Below are 21,098 nucleotides of genomic sequence, written 5' to 3' on the forward strand. Positions count from 1 at the left end.
TAGAATAATTCATTTCCAGATTGCACTGCAGTTAAACAGTGCTGAATTATCTCAGGAATTTAATAGGTGAGGTGCCAGTAAACTTCTTGAGCATCTGGTGATTTGCCCAGTATGAGTAAAAGAAAAGGAAAGTAAATGGTTTTTGAAAAACCAGAAAGCTTGGTAAACAATTCTGCATAAGCTTCACATGCAACAAAGAAATTGCCAGAATTTTTCCTGTAGGATCTACAGGACTTGAGTTTCTTTTCTTTTCTTTTCTTTTCTTTTCTTTTCTTTTCTTTTCTTTTCTTTTCTTTTCTTTTCTTTTCTTTTCTTTTCTTTTCTTTTCTTTTCTTTTCTTTTCTTTTCTTTTCTTTTCTTTTCTCATCTGAGAGAGGAGGTAGGACTTCTTTGTATACCTCATCTTAACTCAGGTAGCTCATGCTGAATTCCAATCTGACTTTCTGTGAATTCAGCTACAGAGCTCAGGTTTTCTCTGCTTCATGGTACCAAGAGTTATGACCAAAGACCTTTTTCTTCCTACCAAAATGTAGATAATGATTTGTTCTGTTGGATTCCTTACTAGGCCTAGTCCTGGTAATGCACTTGAAACTTCACATATAAAGACACAGGGTTACAGTAATTTTTTTATTCTCAGAAAAGCAGGGGATCCAAGGAGTAATAGGGGTCTCAGAACTGAGAGTCTTATTCAAACACACAGAATTATGACTCTAATTCTAGTTTTATGAATTTTCTGTGCAAAGTATATCTTGGTCCATAGAATGATAGAATATCCTGAGCTGGAAGGGAACCACAAGGGTCACTGAATCCAACTCCTGGCTCTGAACAGAGCAACCCCAAGAGTTACACCCTGTGCCTGGGAGTATTGTCCAAATGCTTCCTGAGCTCTGGCACTCTTGGTGCTGCGACCATTTCCCTGGGGAGATTGTTTCGTATTGCTGCAAGTAAAATCCTTTGTTAGAAAATGAGCCAGAAAGTAAATATTCAAGCAGTTGAAACACAGCTGAAATTCATTTGCCTGCAATTGAAATGAATGTTCATTTAGTATTTTTTTTCAGTGTTTGCCCAGCTGCAATTAACAACACTTAGTTCTTGTGTAGTGAATTTTATGCATAGAGTACTTTACAGCTATTATCTAATTAATTGTTATCTAATTAATCCAAGTAATTAGGATTGAACTGTAGCTGGAATATTAATTGAGATGCAAAGCAAACTTAAATTTTAAGTGTAGCATTTGAAACACTATTTTTGAGACAGAGAATGGTTTGGCCAATAATCATGAAAAGTTCATCTGATTTTCTCTTCATAATATTTTTGTACAAAAGAGCAGCAACATATAATAATAAGAAAAGGGTTAAAAAAATCTAGAAAAACTAAAATAGATAGCTAATTTGGTTTCTGCTTTGTCTGCTCCACATGCCTTAATCAAATATTCTTCTTCTCTCCTCTATTACCATCTGTACAAACTGAATTTGCTTACTAACAAATACGGAATTTGCTTACTAACAAATATGGAATTTGCTTACTAACAAATATGCCCACAAGGGACAATTTACACTTTATATGTCCATGCTGGAAGTGTCCCTTTGCTGAGTATAGCAACTACTCTTTTTAGACATTGATTTTTAAATTTCATTTCTGTTGAATTATTAATAATTTGGATCAAGGTGATAGCAAAGACAATTGATTTTTTTCTGTTGAGCATCCTGCAAGGTCTGGATTCTTGCTTAATAAGATCTTGTCCGCTAGGTTTTTAATTTAATTGGAAGGTATTTTATACCTGGATATAAAGGGCAAATTATCTTGGGCATTTTACCACCAGTTGTTTATATTTGAAGGTCAAATACTGGAAAATAATTAATTTCAGCTGTGATTCAGTGTTTTATATGTCTTCAAGAGTTATCTGAACAGATCTGCAGTTGGGGTCACCAAGATCTTTGACAAGTATCATTGGCCTTTGGTCATTGTGGCTCGTTTCCTGCACCCATTGAACAGTGCTAATATACTGCTAATGCTTATGACAATGTTACAGGTAACTGTTCATGAAATACTTACCAGTTCTACAGCAGAGATGAGGGCAGATGGTGGTGATCAGGCACAGAGTGTCCTGATGGGGATATGTAATAGGTGAAAGCAGAGGAAGACTTTTGTGTCTACCAAGACCGTGGTCTTACCTCTCCTTTCCTTACCCGCCTCTGGTTTCTGCTTGGAGTGGCAGAATATAAGCTACATGTGAAAAGAAAAGCCCGGTGGTTCTCACAGATGAGAGGCAAAACTGTCTGGCCCACCCCTGGGTATATACAGGGGAGATTTTTTCTTGTCTTACATCGTGGGACCAGATTCACCCCAATGGGACACACCAGCTGTGCAGGACAGTGAGGAGTTACTGCAGTTCCTTAATGAGATCCTCTCACCTAAGAGTTCATGTGGACAGCATGATGAGTAACACTCACAGAAGGTTTTCTTTAGAGTCAGAGGGGAGAAAAAAAAAAAGATTTGTGTCTTTTAAGACATGACTCACTAGATTTGACTTAGCGTAACAGGATCCACATTATCAGGACTACATGGAGGACACAGTTGTTGAGACAAGCAGGGGTTTGAAAAGTCAGTAGAACAGGGCATTGTCCCAGGATTTGGGCATTTGGTTCCCCACCTAGCAATTTGGACTTCCAGTCAACTACTTTGAAACAAGGACGATGGCATAATTAATTAATTTTGTCTTGTATACATAACCAAATTGAATTGCTTGCCTTGTATTAAATGATTTAGATATTTCAGGATTTCTTCCTTCTGACAATTAAAGACTAATGCTAATCACAACTGGACTTAAAAGCCTTTTGCACTGAAAAGGAATAAGTAAAGTGATCTATGAGGGTTATTTGCATTCTATTAACCATATTGGTTTAAATAGCAAATAAATTAAAAAATAGAAACGAGTGACAGAATTAACTTTTGCTGTCTGTCACAAAACACTTGTAGATGGGATGATAAATAATAAAATGTAAAACATTTCCTTTTTTTTCGCTAGTGTCCCAGCAAAACATTTGGAGGTTTTGATTCCACCAAGGACCTTCCTGATGAAGTCATCACATTTGCCAGAAGCCATCCCGCCATGTACAACCCAGTATTCCCCATCAACAACCGTCCCATCATGATCAAAACAGACGTGGATTACCAGTTCACACAGATCGTGGTGGATCGGGTGGATGCAGAAGATGGCCAGTATGACGTGATGTTCATTGGCACAGGTGAGAGGTCTTGAATCTACACTGCCATGCTCCTCCAGGATTGATGGAAACCTAAGGCAGATAAAAATTCATGCTCTGAAAGACAAAACATTGACTGAATTGTGTAAACATGTGAAAATTTGGGGCAGGACCCAAAACTGTGCATGTGGGGAGGTCTTTGTTGCAAACATCCAATGTTACAGGTTCAGGCCATAGCCTGCGCAGCTTAATTCTTTAGGAGCTTTGCCATCTGGATTAAGATCAAACCACCCTCTTTCCAACTACTGCTATTAGGGATTTTTATTAGAAATGTCTTGCCTTATTAATTATAATTTAGTATTAAAATGAAGGGTTTGAGGTACCCATTTTGAAGTGCAGCATAAAAAGTATTAACGTGAATGAGGCAAATATCCAGGTATGGTAAAAGTCTTTTGTGCCTTTCAAGTATTTCAAGTATTGCCTTAAGTTGCTCAGCCCTTCAGCCAAGAGGCTGCATCATTTTACTTAAGATGAAGATATCTGGCACAAATGGAGTGTTTTCAGAAGAGCTGGTATTTAAATAGAAAGATGATATCCTTTCCATAGCATTTGCAGAATCATACAGCTTGGGCATCTTAGAGAAGTGTAAATATGCACTCAGAAAAGACATGTTTTACAGAAAGGTAATAATGAGAAAGAGTGTCAAAAAATTAGCTGATAGGCATTTTCTTAAATTCAGTGGTTTCAAAACTCTGCTGAGTAACAATTGGATCTCGTGGATCTGTTTCTTCATCTGTGAAAGTTTTACATTAGTTGGCTGATGCTTCAGTTATGTTGAATAAAATATTTTAAACTTCTAATGAACAAAATTACTAGTAATTAGACATTGGCATTGTGAAGCCAAACCAAATCAAACCCCACTGCTTCTTTTCAGTGTTGGACCAAAAAAATACCTCTGTGTCCGTCTTATAACAGTCCAACTTTTTACATACTTTAATACAGTTCTGGTACTCTAAACCTGGGTTCAAATTTCCAAAGCAATTGTAAGATCTTAAATGTAAGATCTCTTTCATGTTGATGCCTGAAATGTATTATGAGTAAACTGAGAGCTGGTGAAGTTTTGTGTACCAAACACAGTGCAAGAATAACAATTCAGAACATTTTACTGCAGAAAACACAGCTCTGCAGGAAGGTTTAAAGCACTTGAAAGCTGTAAACTGAGTTATTAGATACCAGTGCTACAGTATGTCCTTGCATAAAACATTGACAAGTATTTTCATATGATTTTACACTACTTATATATTTTCCATCACACATTAGAGACTTGAATGTCATCCACAATTCACAGTGTTTGGTGCCTTTCAACAAGTCCTCTATGACCTGATTTGGCCCACAAAAAACAAATTAGTCACATATATGGTATGATGCTGAACAAACATAAGGAACTTATTTAAGTATATTTCTTGAGAAAAAGAGGTGGCATTTAACTCTCCAAATCTTGGCCTGTGGGCTAAGAAAGATGGATTGGTTTCTGCAAGGGAAAGGAAAAAGTTCTTCCAGAGATTCACTGTACTTTCCTCAAGACTGTTGTTAGAATAAGATCAAAAATAAGACAGAATTTCCTGTCTGTTTCAGGCAGTGCAGGAAGATTTGCTTAAAACTGAGCTACAGCTTCTAGGTAGTTATCATTGCATACACTGGATATTTAGTTATTATGTCTAGAAGTTCTTAGGTAAATCAGTCAGGCAAGATTTCCCTCTAAAAGAACCTAAATGATAATTTTTACCTTTGAGTTTAGGGTTTTCCTAAACCACTAATATTCAGGTGTGTGGTAAATGCTCAGGATTCCACCCAATGCTGGTGATAGCCCTGCCCACAAACTATAAGAAAAGTGTTGCAATTGCCAAAAGATATTTCAGCACTAAAATCCTGTCTTTCTAAGTGCAGAGTGTCTTTATTTTTTGAAATACTACTTTTGCCCATAGAAACCATTTTTTTTCCAGCAGGAGGTCACAGCCTCATGGGACAAGAGCAGGCATTGGAACACCCATGCCTGGAGCTGGAGCACAGAAGCTGCTTCATGTTCCTCTGAGCTCACTGTGGTTGTGATTTTGATTGTGGTTTTGATTTTTGATTGTGGTTTTCAGAATCAAGAAAAGGTTTCTTCCATGTGGGGAGAAAGGCAAAGAGGCAGCACTGAGCCCTGCCTGCCTGAGCCAGCTGCTCAGAGTCAGAGTCACAAACAGATACACAATCAGCATGTATTAATTCTTCCCAAGCAAAGAACTAACTAGGAAGCAGATTAGGGACTCTAGTCACAGTCCATTTTCCCACTTAGTGATCTGAGCCTACGACAAAGCCAGAATTATGCTCCCGGGGGTATGACTGCGTTTTTCTATGCAGGTCTGTCCCATCAGATTAGATAATATTTCTCTGTATTTTCCCATTGCTGTTAGAGCAATCTACATTATTCCCATGTGCTGCTGAACTGCACTATGTTGAAGAAATACTTTTTTTTTTCTCCTTTTCATTGAATAACTGATGATAATTGAACACAACATAATTAATAGCCATCCAGTGTGGTCACATTTTCCGTTCCTGTGGGGGAAATCTTGAGCTGAGCAGTTTCTTTCCCACTCTGATTGTACCAGTGTGTTTCACAATGAAAATAAAATCCTATCAGTGTGCTTGAAAGTAATCAGAAAAACAGGATTTCATGCATATCCTGATGGTCTGATGTTTGGCATCCTTTGGCACAGTTAAAGTACCTCTGTCAGTAAAGCCAATTAATAACAGTAATCTTATCTTACTAAGCAGAGCCTATTGATCCTAAAGGAGACGCCTGATTCTGTTTGTGTGAAATTGTTTGAAATACTACTCTGTAAAACTTGATGTAGGAGTCAGATAAAGCTCTTTGGTACCTGTGGCCTGACCAGAGTCTCCACAGTGATTAACTCAGTGTATCTTTGACCTCAGAGGCTTTCTTGAGATCAGGCAACTGTAATTGTTGCAGGAGCCACTTAAAAGTCTGACCTTTTGTTGAAACAACATTATGGGAAACTTGTGTCTGCTCAATGCCCACTCAGTCTGTTTTATGAAAAATCTCCCTTGATTTCTAGGATATGGCATTTAATGGTTTGTGACTGAGGGCAGTCCTAGGGCAGCACAGAATAGAGTTGTGACACTTTGCTATATTTATTATGTCAGAGTTCCCTGTTCTTCACCCATAAAATGTATTTTCCTCAAAACCACAGTCATCATATTATCAGGATAATTAAGGAAATTAGCTCATCAATTAAATTACAAATATAGCTACTGTTAGATTTTCTGTTATTCTGAATTACTCTGTAGTAGAAATGTGGATTTTTCTTATTATTTTAAAGTTTATATTGCATTTGTTCTGAAACATTCTCAATATTTCTTGTTCTAAATATAGTCAATCAGTTGCAGTGATCATAATGAAAACCAATCCAAACTCACTTATCTAGTATATTTTAGTAGCTTAATTTAAACATGTAGCTGCCTGAATAAAAAGAAAGATGTGCTTTGCTTTGTTGTTGCTTTAAGAAATAACTAACGCTTTGTGTTTTTTAAAAAATATATTAATTTGTGGCTAATGAAAGAAAACAGTGATGTACATATTCCAAGGAAAAGAAATTGCATCTTTCTAAAATTCAAAAAATATGTATCTAGAAATCAACATCTGCTTAAAGGGAAACAGATGGAAAAAATGAAAAATCTCAGTTCTACAGGATATTCCAAGTTTTCTAGAATACTTAAATACAAAACCATGTAAAAAATTTAAGTACCAGTATTTTCTTTTTGATTCAAGACCTTTTAAGTCAGTTGCCCTATAAAAATATTTCTAATGCATGTGATTTCTTTGTCTCAGTTTTATGTGCATTTTCGATATAGGAGTTGTCATCTTTTTATTCAGAAATTTCAGCTAACACCCACAAACTATGTATATATTTATAAAATGTGTATATATATATATATATATATATATATGTATGCTTTTGTGTAATTGATGGTTAAATTCTTGTTTTAAGAATGTCAACCTTTACAGTTATTTGAGAATTTTATCCACTTAAAATGCCTTGTGTTTTCCTAAACCATTAAAGCCGTAGGATGTGCAACATGAAGAGTCCTTGGGGACATAGTTATTCTACCTGTGATACATTTACATGGCACTACACTTGGCTGGTTAAAAAGAAAAGTCGCATACAGATTGTTTCCATTTCAGAGAGTCTGCAGTGATGTGTGCCAGCCCAGAAATGGTTCTTTGTGTTTTTGTTGTTTCCTGGAAATTGTGCTCGTAGAAACAAAGAAATAAATTACAGATGCAGAAGCTGAATAACAGAGATGGTCTTCAGTCTCAACCATGTTCGCAAAGCCAAAGGCTGTGGCTCTGGAATTTCCAGTGCTGGCCTTGTTCATTTTAAAGCTTGTTGCAAAACTCAAAAAATGCAATTTGATATATTACCAAAATGCTGGACAACACCTGTTTCTAAACCAAAGGCACAAATTGTATGCTTTTCACCCCTCAGTGAAGAACCAGCATCTTACACACAGAGAAATAGAGATGCCTTAAGGGGCTTATACATCTTAGGTACTTTGTTTGACACAGGGAAGATCGCGGGTACTTAAGAGACCCAACAGCTTCATCTGTCTAAGAACGTTTGTCCAGATGGTTTTATAGCCATACTGCAGCATCTTCACATGCATTTTAAGAAAGAAAAACATCATATTCAAAATGGACTATAAAACACACCTGGGTAAATTCAGAGCATTTCCTTCCCCAGTCATGAATCTGTCATTTTATACTGTCACCTAAATAGTATTTCAGTCCTGTCTATTCCTTAATAACTATAATAGTATGTATTTTCTTGGTTGCATTTTGATAATTTAAATACTTAAATGTTCTACTGAAATTCGTTGTTTTCTGAGGTTATTTTAAATAGCAGTTCTTTTGAATGAGCACTGAGAGAAATGTAGCTTCATAGTCTTTATATGTGAAATAATTATATGCTACAAGAAATTCTGGCTGCTACAAAGCAGAAGTATTCATCTTAAGGACCTGAAAATACTTTTTTTTTTTCCCCTTTTCAAGATATTGGAACAGTTCTTAAAGTGGTTTCAATTCCTAAGGAGACTTGGCACGAATTAGAGGAAGTCTTGCTGGAAGAAATGACAGTCTTTAGGGTAAGTGCAGCTAAATTTCAAGTGTCAGGTTGTAGATTTCTCTGTGGACAGCTGCAAACTCAACTTCTTGCAGTCTAGCCAAGGAATAGCCTGGCATACCCCTCTAATTAGCTTGTCATTTAGAGACCCTGACACCAGTCAAAATAAACCTTGAAACTTTCAGTGTGAGCTGGAGGTTAATGATAAAAGAAATGGCATTCTGGGCTCTTGTTCAGTGGTTTCAAAAGTAAATTAGTATTTCTGAATCTTAGAGCTGTTGCATGCTGGAGTTAAATATCTACCTGTGTGGGTCTGGGGACAATGCCTGTCTGTTTTCTCCCAAAGTGATATGCAATATACAAATTTATAAATGCATCAATTCTCAAAACTATTCAGACTATCAGCATATTGTAACTAGGAAGATTCTTTAGGTAAAACAGTGATCTGTGCAGATTTCATATGCTTAATAATCTGAGCAACAAAGTGTTTATATTTTCAAAGGTCACTTTGGAGTCTCATTTTCATGGTCCTACACAAGGCACCATAAATACCCCCTAACTCTAATACTTTTTGGTGAAATCAATCTCCTCCATTTTTCCCGTTTGAGCCACCTAAAAAATACAGCATCCCATAGGCAGCCCTGCAAGGCAGTGCTGAGTAAACCTTTCAAACACTTCCCGGACAGAACCCAGGGATGTCTCGTGTTTTGTACACAACAAGGAATCATTTACATTCCCCGCGTTATTCTGTCAGTGCCGTTTTATGGCACCGCTTCCCATCTCCAGGCAGCTCGGGGTTATCCCTGGCTGGGAGCACGGGGCTGGTGTGACAGTGTGAAGATGCTGCTGGCACGCTCCAGGAGCTTCTTGTGCTGACAGGGACCATGTCCTGGCTCAGCCACCACATCCTCATCAGACTCTGCTGCCATCCTTTCACCTTCTTTTTCTGAGCAGAGACAATCTTGTCTCTGTCAGCCGTCTAGCTGAACAGAGCTTCTTGAGGGCATTCCTGATGTTACTGGTACCAGTCTTGCTCAGAAACCTCTGTTCTGAGTGCAAGATACCTCTGAAAAATATGTGTCCCTGTTCTTGCAATCCATGGGGTTTTTTGAGGACAGAAATCTAGGGTGCTTTTTTTTTTCTTTCTTAACATAGAAACTATGAAAAGAAAATGAGACAAGTTTTTTTTTTTTTTCCTTTTTATACATGCAAAAATCATTACATGAACACAGGGTAATTTGGAAATTGTTGATAATATATGAATTTCTTCCCTGAAACAGGTAGAAGTGCCAAGCTAAAGGAGATCAGAAAAATATAAAAGTGAAAGAAGGAAAATAAATGGAATTAATTTTACTTCAGAAAGATTTTGCGAAAGTAGAATGGTTAATGGCAAATTCAAATTTGAATTTTTACTTTACATGTGTATTTTTTCATTGCATGAAGGTATTTGGGTGTTCTGATTTACTTGAAAGCTCAATTATCTCTTTAGACATGTATTTAAGCCTTAAAGAGGGCATTAATGTATTTCAGTGGAATTAGCAGAATTTGTGTGTATAAGATATGAATCTTTCAATAGGGAATTTCCAACAGATTTTACAAGTACCTTATCCAAATGTAAGTTTACTTTAGTTGTAAAGAGTATATGTGCATCATGAGCAATACATTTTGATGTTAAGCTGCAATGTGCTGAGTACAATGCTTTTCATTTAAAATTCCACAGAGCTGAAAGTCTTTCATATCTGTTACACTGATAACAAATGCCTCTTTAAACCCCATTTGTGCAATATTTCTCTGAACAGCTGAGCAAACAAACTAATGAGTTCAATTTTCATTCAAATGTTACATTTAATTGATGATTTCTAATGCCAGCTCTATTAACCCCTCTGCAAGGGTGAGTCCATGCTTACCATCCACTGACCCATATCAAATTCTCTCAGGATAAGCAAGTTGAAAACTATACAAGTGTAAAAGCTTAATAAACACTTTATTAATGTACACAACCAAAAGTATGATGATCAAAAGTATGATCAATAGCAGATTTCTAGATGGAATAAAGTTCATGCAAAATTGAGTCGCACACTGTCTAATTATGCCACTTTTAAAATTAAAATCCATCCAAGAACCTGGACCTAGAAATTGTAACAGTTGATTAAATGATGGATATTCCAGAATGCTAAGAACCTCTTGCTCATTTTGGTTGCATGTTCTGAAAATGCATGTAACTTCTTTATAAGTGAATAGTGTGGAGCAGTTAAAAAGATTATACTTGGGATTAAAACTTGTTCTTATGAATAAAATTTCACAGGAATGGGGTTTTCACCTCAATATACTTAAAATGATTTGCTTATTTCAGTGTTATTACCTTTAATAGATAGTATCTATGAATTTTCATACAGCCATTATTATTTTCATATTACTTGGGAAGTTCTTGAAATGCAATTTTAGTATTAAGCATTGATACAAAATTCAAGATGTGGAACTGGTGACAAAGTGATCACAATTAAATTCTCTTCATAATGGAAAATAAAATACCTACAATCAACATAGCAATCAAAGATGCACCCAGATATGTACATGCATTCTAATTCCTATACAGCTAGAAATTATTCCACTGCAAATTACAACAAGGACTATTACTAGGGAGTTTCTAGTTTAATTTCAGGGGGTTTACCTTATGCAAATAGTGTTGTAACAGAATTTTTATGTTTATAGCTCATTTTAAATTTTAACTCTGTTTTTCCCTAGGAGCCCACGGTTATTTCAGCAATGAAGATTTCCACAAAGCAGGTAATATGTGCACAAATGTTAAATACCTTTCAAATATTTATTGGTCTCTGTCATCTAGAGACAGTAACTTGGCAGTCAGCAGAGACATATTAATTGCAGCAGCAGCATCCCATCTCTTTACATAAACAGCAGTAGTTTCTCAGGAAAATGTGATGTGCAGTGGGGAAAGGAAAAGTCTAGTTTGTGTTACTGACTGGTAAGGTGGAAACTAAATGCAAACTAACCAGCTGTCTGGTGGATCTCTAGAAAAAAAAAATAAAATTAAAAGTCCACATTATAGAATGCTCCCATGACAGAGAGATTCAAAAGGAGTGGCCAAACTTGGTGCCTTTCTTTAATGGGACTAGTTGTAGTCACTGTAGAATAGTCTGGTACAAAATGCAGATGGTGGAAGCAAAGGATGGGAATGAGACATCCTCCTGTCTTTCTGTGCTATGTCCATTCCATTGTGTCATTCAGCTTTAACAAAAGATCAACAGATCTGATGCAGTCTAAATTTCCAAGGCCTTCTGGTTCAGTAATGTGGTTAAGAGAAGGGTTTCACACTCTAAAATTTATATTTCCTACTTTCTGTTGAGTACACTAAGAGCAAGCTGCTTATAGAGAAAACATGTACTATAAAACGAGACCATAACTAAAATGAACGGAACTTCTTGATGGATAGAGGTAAAGTTTTGTCTGACTTACAGTAAAGGTGTTTCCTGCATTTCTAAGCAAATTTGTGAAGCAGTTGATAAATTATGTGGTTGTGCAAAGAACATTGGTTTGCAGTCCAGGAATGAAGTGAGTATTAGGGGCCTATCTTCCAGTTTTGCCTGGAATTAGGTGGATGGATCCCAGCCACTGTCATTTCCTGTCTCAGGAGTCTGAGACATAAAATGTAGTGTCAAATTTAACTTTTTTTTTTTTCTTTTTCATTTATGTGCTCTTTTGGAAGCTAATTTGGTAAATATAGGGAACTTCTTTTTGTTCATGTCTTTTTGTTCATGTCAGGAAATAGGAGATTTGGTATTACTTTCAGGACTAGGTGGACTAAAAATTGTGCACGTTATAAGTGAAATTTAGTTAATTCTACCTCACTCTATACATTATTAAACAGAAGTCAAATTCATTCTGTAATGGACAGAGGCCAATATTATATTTGAAATGCTGCATATTTAACTCGGAATTCACTGTCTTTAGGAAAGTTGTCTAAAAGCATTCATGTATTTGACAGAAAATGTTTGGGGGGGACACTGTTCTAACAGTTTACCACCTCAATCAGCAAAAATGGCAGGACAAAGAGAAAGATACTATTGAATACTGGGATATTTAAAAACAGACCTGTCAAGTTGTATATATGTCCACATCATACCAAAATGCTCTGATTTGGATTATTTTTATAAGTACATTCCCTTAAAGCAGCCAGTCATATTTGAAAATGGACCATGCATTTTCATACAGCTTTTCCTCCAAAGCATCTTTAGTTATTCAGGAGAGATTACAATTTTCCCTGAGTTTTCTGAAAACAAATTTACACTGCTAAAATTGTCTGAAGCTAAAAAAGAGCATAAACCACAAGTAATTCAGGCAGAGTAAAACTCATGAAAAATCAACCAGCCTCAGGCTAAAAATGACAGAATCATGATACACTATGACAAGCTTTTGGCAGTATGCATGAAATAAGTATATGGCAACATGTTTCCATTTTACATTTATGATTTAAAAATACTGTAGTTCTATAACTCAAACACTTTACTCATTGTGTTCTGATAAGCAGGGTGGTTTTCATGTAAACAGCACGATAATTCTGTGCATTGTGGAAAGCCAGAGCATGAAATGTAAATAGTAAAACCAGCATGTTCTATTGAATGCCTTAAAAATAATCACTTCATTTTGTTTCTTCACTAACAAATCTTTCATCCAATTATAAAAACATGGTAGAGGGAGTTTCTCCTTATTTCTAAATGTTTTACTAGTCTGGTTGTTCAAAGCTACCTCTTTTGCCATCATGCCAATATGTTATGTTACAAATTACTCTTCCTAAAGACCAAGATCTACAAATTCTTCAGGACCAGTACTTAGCTTAGGTTTTAAATTATATTAAGCTCTAAAGCTCCTGTCTCTCTCTGAGTCTGCATTTAGCCCTTGAGCAAGAGTGGCTTATGAGTAAATTTAGCTTTTATGTGCAAGACTAAGCCTTAATACATTCTTTTTCCACTCTGCTGTCTTTAACTCGCAGAAATTGTGTCTATATTTTCTCACTGAGGCTACACATTCCTCCTGATTGTGTTCAGAGCCCTAGGCTTGTGTAACCTTATCACTTAAACAGTTTATGCTTTGTTAGCAATAGACACAAACCTTCAGAGCATCCTTGAGCCACTGCAACACCCTGCATCTGCCTCAGCTCACAGCTCCCTGGGACACATGGTAGCTCTTGGCTTAGAGCCTGCCAGGTGAAGCTCCATAATTTTTCCCTTACAAACATGGAAGCAAGCTAAAAAGTCCAGCCTGGGCTTCAATCAAAGGTGACTTTTTGCAGAACAACCTCTCGCCTTTTTCTCAGGGTCAGCTTTGTGATGCTCCTTCAAAAGCTGTTGGGTTTCTGGTGGCATGGGAAAAGGACAAGAAGATCCTTGGCTGAACAAGTCCTTGCAAAGAGCTTTGTTTCTCTTGTATAAGATTTTCAAGCAAAAGCAAGGCAGACACCTTCAGAAATATCTCAGTGACTACTTTTATAGTTTATTTCACCAAGTACTGAATTTTATTCAGAGATCAATATTTCTGTCCATATGACAGTGAGCCTACAGAAAGGACCAGCTCAAAATGAATATATCCCTTAAACAGTGTGCTGAACTGTTCTGCATTACTTCTCAAGACATTAAATTAATCAAATGGTACTTGAATCTTTTGCTCCCTAAAGTTCCTTTAAAGATTCTGCTGAAGTTCTTCCTCTTATGCATTATATTTTCCACATTCTGTTATCCCTTTTTCTGACTTTGTCTGGAGAAAGGCTGCTTTTTTGGGCAGCACTGTGGGGCCAACAGAACCAATCGATTGCTTAAAATATTAGTCTCCTCAGTTTTTCTTGAGTTCTGATACTTGTGCGAGAATTTTTAGAGGACAACTTTTTTTCTTTTTTGACTGTCTGGTTTGATCTGATAATCTCATTCAATAAATTAACAATGTCTTGGAAAAGGTGGGTGAAAAAGCAGTTTGACTGTGGTATGGCAAAGTAAGGTCAGACCATTGATGCAAATAATTCTATTTCTATTTTCTGAATTTCATACTGCCTGGATTTTTATATTGTTAGTGTCCAGAATAATGATCACCAGCTGGAGTCTAAAACCATGATCAGAAGAGCAGCAAACGAGGCAGCAGCCTTAAGGCTGTGCAGCACCTGAAACATATGCTGCAGCTCACTGGCTGAACTATGAACTTATCTACAAGGAATATAGTTTTTAAGTAACCCTGTTTTGGCCTCATTTTTTTTTTTCTTGGGTTTCTGGTCATTCTTCAATTCTAAAGACATTTATTAGAAATCAGGGAGGGGATTTTTGCAAAATAAAATTGGTTACAGAGGTACATAGGAAACCATTACACCATTCTTTATTTTCCCATGTGCATTCTCCGGGTTGATTTTTATATTAGTTGCACCACACGTTCCTACATGCTTATACAGATATTAATGCCCCAATTACACAGGACTTAGATCAATACCATCTGGACATTTAAGATACTTAACTGAAGCTCTAATTTGACCTGTGCTGCCTCCATAATCAGTAAAGAGAAGAGGCTTCCCTTGAGAAGCACTTAGGTCACCTAAGATTTGAATTGCTGCTCTTTTTACTGCAGGATGTAGCCCTAAGGTAGGTATTTGATTAAGTCCTTTCAGTCAGAGAGAAGCAGCTCATCAAGTCTGTTGTGTGTCCCCTCTTCTCAAGGCTACAACACTGACTGGGACGGGTTTGTACAGTTCAGGCTTTGTGCAAAGCCCTGTGTGGTCAGAGATTTTTGCCTGGAGAATGTGGGTTTACAACCCAGCTATGAAACTATAATAGATGGAAGCAGCTGCTTAGAAAGGGTTTAGTTTTCAATCTGCCAGTGAATTTTCCTTTGGGGGCTTTCCTTGTCATATGTTCCTTGAGAAAATACCGGTGTTTATATAAATGCACGGGATGTTTCTGTTACAATTAATATGGCTGTATAAACTGCCAAGCTGCTGTCTCTGAAAGAAGTTAACACAACACCTCTTATGAATGTTTTTGGTGTTGTAATCTCCTGTTATCTGGTCCTCATTATGTCTAGTTGGTAGGTGACCACTGCCATCTTCCATCCCTGCATTCCCTGAAAATGGTGCCTCTGGGACATTGCAATGCAGGAGATGAAGAATTTTGATAACATTTCTTGAAATCCTATTTTTTCACACCACTTTTATGTTTTCAAAGAAAGAAAAATGAAAAAAAAATGTATTTTCTTCATGGGACTGCTTGGAGTAGGACCTTGAAGACAGCTATTCATTGGTCTGCTGTGGGTGCTGAGTGTAAAGGTCTGATAGCAAAATGTCAGTGTTTCCAAAGCAGAAGGATTATACCCTTGAATCTTTGTGTATCTATTTATTTAGTGTTCCCCTAGTTTTGCATCCCACTAGTACTTGCTTTCTTTGTGAAATTTCCTAATCTGAAATATCTCTCTGGACTTTCACATGGGAGCAGAAGTTCAGTTTACTCATATCCCTCTGGGGCCAGCTTCCCTAGTGGACCACATGAATTTGATATCAGAGAGGAAATTGAGAGAGACAAGATATTCTATTGTGATGCCATGCAAGGCTGTATTTCATTTTGCATGCATGTTTTTTTTATTTACTTCTGCATTTGAACTGCATCTTCTACTCAACACTGGTTTTTATCCAAAACCAAACAAAACAAAACAAAACCTCTCCCCTCATTAAAGATATGTTCCAGTTAAGTCATGACTTACAGAAAAGAGTACAAAACACTGGAATTACCAGGCATGCAAAGAAGTGCATGCATAGCATAGCACCACTTCCAAACTGAAATATCATAGCATCAGTCTGAAATAATTTACTTCGGGTTTCCCCCTCACATGCATAAACTGAAGTAATGCTAAGAAATGTATTTTCTTTTTGGTGTTGGTTTTCTTTTTGTTCAAATTCAAATGCATCTTCTCTGTTATGTTCTATCACTGACTTTGGGTGTTTTCCCAGTGTGAGGATCTGAATACAAAAGGAAAAAATTGAAGAGTACTTTAATTTTCTTTCTGTTTAGAGAACCCAACCAGGGCTTCATGAAAAAATGAAGTTTTTCCTATTTGATTTTTTTTTTACCCTGGGGACAATTCTGTTCTCATTCCTTTTGCATACATCAGGATCATGATCCTTTATTGTATTTGAAATTATCCCAACAGATTATTATAATAACATTTTTATGCTTTCCTAAAAAACGAAAATTGTAATTTGTGACATTTATTGAACTTTTTTTTTTTTTTTTTTAATTTTTACAACAGCAACAGCTCTACATTGGCTCAGCCACTGGAGTTTCACAGCTTCCTTTGCACCGCTGTGATGTGTATGGAAAAGCTTGTGCTGAGTGTTGCCTTGCAAGGGACCCTTACTGTGCCTGGGATGGCTCCTCCTGCTCACGTTACTTCCCCACTGCCAAGAGGTAGGGACAGTTCTGCATGTCTGCATGGTTTGATATTTGTTTTAACTGATGGTCTCCATATGACCAGAGGGTTTTGGAGATTTTTTTAGGGGATGGTTAACTGGAGCCCTTTCTCTTCCAAAGAAAACATCATTGTGGGAGCTATATGAAACATGAAGTCTTGGTTGATTTAAAGTGACCACTGCTACTTCTTGGGCTGGCTTAAAAAGCTCCTGTAAGAAAACATTCAGGCAAGAGTTGTCTCTGAAATTAGCTCCTAACTTTATATTCATTGGTAAACAGCAAAAAGAAAAAAAAAATCATTTTCTCGAACATGGGGAGGGCACTCAAAATAAAAACAAAAAATCACTACTTGCCAAAGTAAGTTATCCTACATTTTCATGAATTCTGAGTCAAGAACAATATTTCTAAAATATTTGGACACTGATAGAAACTCATCTTTTTTAGTGATATATTACATTATTGTTATTATTCAAAAGTATAACTTGTATGTGCTGATGTGTGTCCAGGTGCTGCTGGATCAGACCAACCACTGTTCCACAGTCCCTCTGCACTAAAGGATTCAGAGATGCTAAAGGCTTTGCAATGCAAACATTGGTAGAAAGCTGACTCCCCAAATCAAAAATAACAGTTTTATTAAAAACTTAAAAGTCTAGTTGCCTGATCTAAAGGTTTAGAGTACTAATTTCTTTGCTTCCTCTTATCTTTGAAACGCTTTCTCTAACAGTATACAGCTAGTTACTGAAGAGCTCCTGGCTGTTGAAGTAGAAATTAGGAATAACTGAACTGGTAAACATTTGCAAATAGAAGCAGACACTGGTGTAGTTTAAGATTCCCTTGATAAATTGAGTAAAATAATAAAAAAGTGCTCACATTAAATTGAGTATGCCAGACATCTTGCACGTATGAAGAAACAAAGGATACAAGGATTTATATACATAAGAGTTTATATACATGAAATTAATTGTAGCAAATACTTAGTTGAGAGTGTCAGAATGCCAAATTCCAGGTTTTGATTGGTTCTTGAGGGAGATGAAATGTGGTAAAGGGTGAGAAGTTGTCACAGACGTTTCAGATGGAAGGAATTAAAATTTTGAGGTTTGCATTACAGTGTATCCTAAACAAATACTGATGACAAAAGCTGCTCATCAGGTTCTATTTTTGCACCAGGAAACAGAGTTAATAGGAGAAAAGATTTTTATGAAATTCTTTAGAAAATAAAGAACCCATCCCAAGAGAAGAGCCGGTCAATTTTTCTCAGCTACATGGGCTAAATTCTATATTTTTGCTGGTAGCATGGCAGTTTCTCTGGAAGAGGAAGGAAAGGAGAGGGAACAGTGAGGTTTCCAAGGACAGTCTGAAAGATTGATTTGTTCTGAAAAGTTCTTTAGTATTAGAAATCAATATGATGAGTATTTTCTCTGAGCCCAAGGCGACAGTAAGATCAGGAGTCACTAAATCACTGTTTTCTGCTACTCTCCATCCCTGGACTTCATCTTTTCTCAGCATTCTGAGCACAAATTCCTACTCCCAGCCAATCTCAAGATCCACAGAGCACATCATTCCTCTGCTTACACTGGTGGAAGAAATAGGGTCCTTGTCCTTATTGTTCCTTTGTTCCTTATCTCTCCAGCTTACTGCTGCAGATGGAGCTCACCTTGCCATCAGGGGTAAAGTGACTGGGACCTCTTACAGGATTTAGGTGTGGGGGTTATTGGGGCCAAACTGGGTTGCACAGCTACAGGAAAAACTTGGGGTGCAGAATTTACTTTTCTGGAGGCCACTGTGACAGGAAAAGTTAGTGCTGGGAAGCTGGGATCTGACAAACGCGTAGGAAAAAGCTGCTGTCTCTGCCACTTGCCCTCAGTTCTTGCTTGGCAGCAGCAGCAGAGTAGAAGTCTGTGTTACTGGGAGAGAGGATCCTCTGTTCACCTGGTACCTGCTGCACCCATTGCCTCAAGCCAGCTTGGAATGCATTGATGACAAAATCAGCATTGCTGGAAACAGTTTACATGTCAACATTTTCCTAATGATAAATTCTTGTCATTTTAGGCTCCAGAAATATTGGGAAAATGGATTCCTGAGGCAATTGTACAGATGTTTTATTCATAGTTGGGTTTAGGGTTTGGGTTTTGTTTGTTTCTTTTTTTCTACTTCTTTTTTTGTTTTTTTTTTTTTTTTTTGGAGATTTTATAAGCCATGATTTTATTTGCTTTTCTTTCATTGTGCATTTTACAAGTCTAAATGACAGTTCAGAGCTCCTGTAGTGTGACCACTTCACTTTACCCTGTGCAGATGTGTTCTGGTTCATATTTCATAAATCATTGTGTTGATACAATGGCGATATGTGCAACATTTTCCTGAAATCCCAACTAAACATTTCACTCAAACTCCATTGACAGTAATATGAGTCTTTCCACAGTTTTTCTTTTTACAAATTGCATCTATAAATATACTGGTTTAAAATTTAGGAAGGGGTAGCAAAATATTATGGCTCCTTATATCTTGGGTGTGATTTTGCCATTGGTAATGAGTAATACGAAGATATTGGAAATTATGGTTAATACATTTTTTAATCATATATCATTCAGCAGAAGATTCCTTCTTACTAAAGTGTTCTAAGATGTCCTAACTCATAATTCTAAAGAAGTTTTTATTCAGAAAAATATATTAAAATGTTTATCTAACTTTTTTTTTCTAAAAAGGAAAGCTTTTGCTGTACTTCAGGAAAATAGTTTCAGGTTTAATGTTTCAGTAGCTTTCAGTGGAAAAGAGTATGGTTAAAATCTTTCAGGAAAGAAGGCTCAGCTGTGCAGTTGTGCCTCTGTGAGAACCCTTGGTGCGAGCTGATGCTGGGCTGTTAGTGAGAGCCTGCAAAGAGGGCTGGTGTGGAGAAGAGATGTGGTCTCTGCTGCAGAACAATGGCTTTTAAAAATGTGGGCTGCTGTCACAAGGGAGGGACCAACAAGGCTTTTTACAAGGCTACTTGACTTTTGCATATCCGTTGCTGGATAACCATAATCTGAAATCACAGCATTGTTCAGCAGCCTAATCCTCTTTGTTCTCCTCTAATTTTGCAAGCCCTCAGGCTTTCTCCGAGTCCTAAAGTAAAGTACTCACACTTGAAACACATCTTTGTTTGCCTGGTTCTTTTTTTCTTTCTTTTTCATATGAAGCGCTTTTCTTTGGCTCAGTTGAATTTTGTGTCACAGCTATTTAAACAAAACTAGGAGCAGACAAAGACAGAAAAACACATGCAAAACAAAACTGTATTAAAAAGCTCTCTTCAATGAAATACAACATTTTTTTTAGCACAGATCAACATGTTTTTCAAAAGAGCCAGTAGAATTCAAACTGGGAGAAGAATATACTGAGTTAAAAAGACATTCAATCAAAGGTAGAATTCAGACTCAAGCTACAAAAGAATATTAAAAAAAATGGCATTTCAAAATCTTTCTTTTGAAGTTTTTATTTTGTTTTTCCTGAAGACAATTGAGAACAGTTTTGTAAAAGGTTGTATCAGAAATGTTTCAGTGAAACCCATGGTAGCTGAAATGATCTATGCTTTTTAATTTAAATTTTGTAGAAAATACAGCACTTTACCATTCTTTGAAAGACACCCATCTTAACATTTCATCTATGTAAAAGATGCTGCAATACTCAAAGTATTCTGAACTTGCACAAATGAGTATTTTGAAGCATGTTAAACCTTACGGTTTATATTTTAACGCTTCAGCAGTCCCTCTATCTGTGAATCAAGTAATGAATTTATCTATCACCAGTACTGCCCACACAGTTAAAATAAACTTCATATTTTATTTTATTTGGCATTTATTTAATACTAATAATTAGCATTGGACATTATTTATTTATTTAGTATCTTAGTGCAAGAGGTATTTACCAGTGTCTGAAGACTTCACCTGTAAGTGTAAAGCCTGAGTCTACAAAATGATAATGATAATATAGTAGTAACAATATTATTTCCTTCCTAGTGTTGTTTAGGTGCACTTGTGGCCTCTGTAATTATATAAATGTTCCATTTGGTGCTGTTGAGCACTGGGAAGGGCACTGACAGATTTCAATGTGATCTTTGCAGGCGCACCAGACGACAAGACATCAGAAACGGGGACCCGCTCACCCACTGCTCAGACCTGCAGCATCACAGTGAGTCATGGGCACCGCTCAAGTGCATTTGTATGTAACCTACAGACTCTGCACAGGGTAGGATAGGAAGCTTGTGAATGATTTGTTGGTGACAA

At 36.7% G+C, this 21,098-nt stretch overlaps 1 protein-coding gene across 1 annotated transcript in view; it reads left to right on the top strand.

Moving 5' to 3' along the window:
• The window catches only part of SEMA3A (semaphorin 3A), a 165,447-nt gene that overhangs the window by 132,831 nt on the left and 11,518 nt on the right, over window positions 1-21,098 (top strand). Inside the window, exons 11-15 of the mRNA XM_063153781.1 lie at window positions 3,029-3,248; window positions 8,320-8,411; window positions 11,135-11,176; window positions 16,682-16,839; window positions 20,936-21,003. Coding sequence (XP_063009851.1) covers window positions 3,029-3,248; window positions 8,320-8,411; window positions 11,135-11,176; window positions 16,682-16,839; window positions 20,936-21,003 — 580 coding nt within the window. The remainder of the gene's footprint in view (window positions 1-3,028; window positions 3,249-8,319; window positions 8,412-11,134; window positions 11,177-16,681; window positions 16,840-20,935; window positions 21,004-21,098) is intronic.

This window comes from Melospiza melodia, chromosome 4 (genome assembly GCF_035770615.1).
Source record: "Melospiza melodia melodia isolate bMelMel2 chromosome 4, bMelMel2.pri, whole genome shotgun sequence".
Taxonomy (NCBI): Eukaryota; Metazoa; Chordata; class Aves; order Passeriformes; family Passerellidae; genus Melospiza; species Melospiza melodia.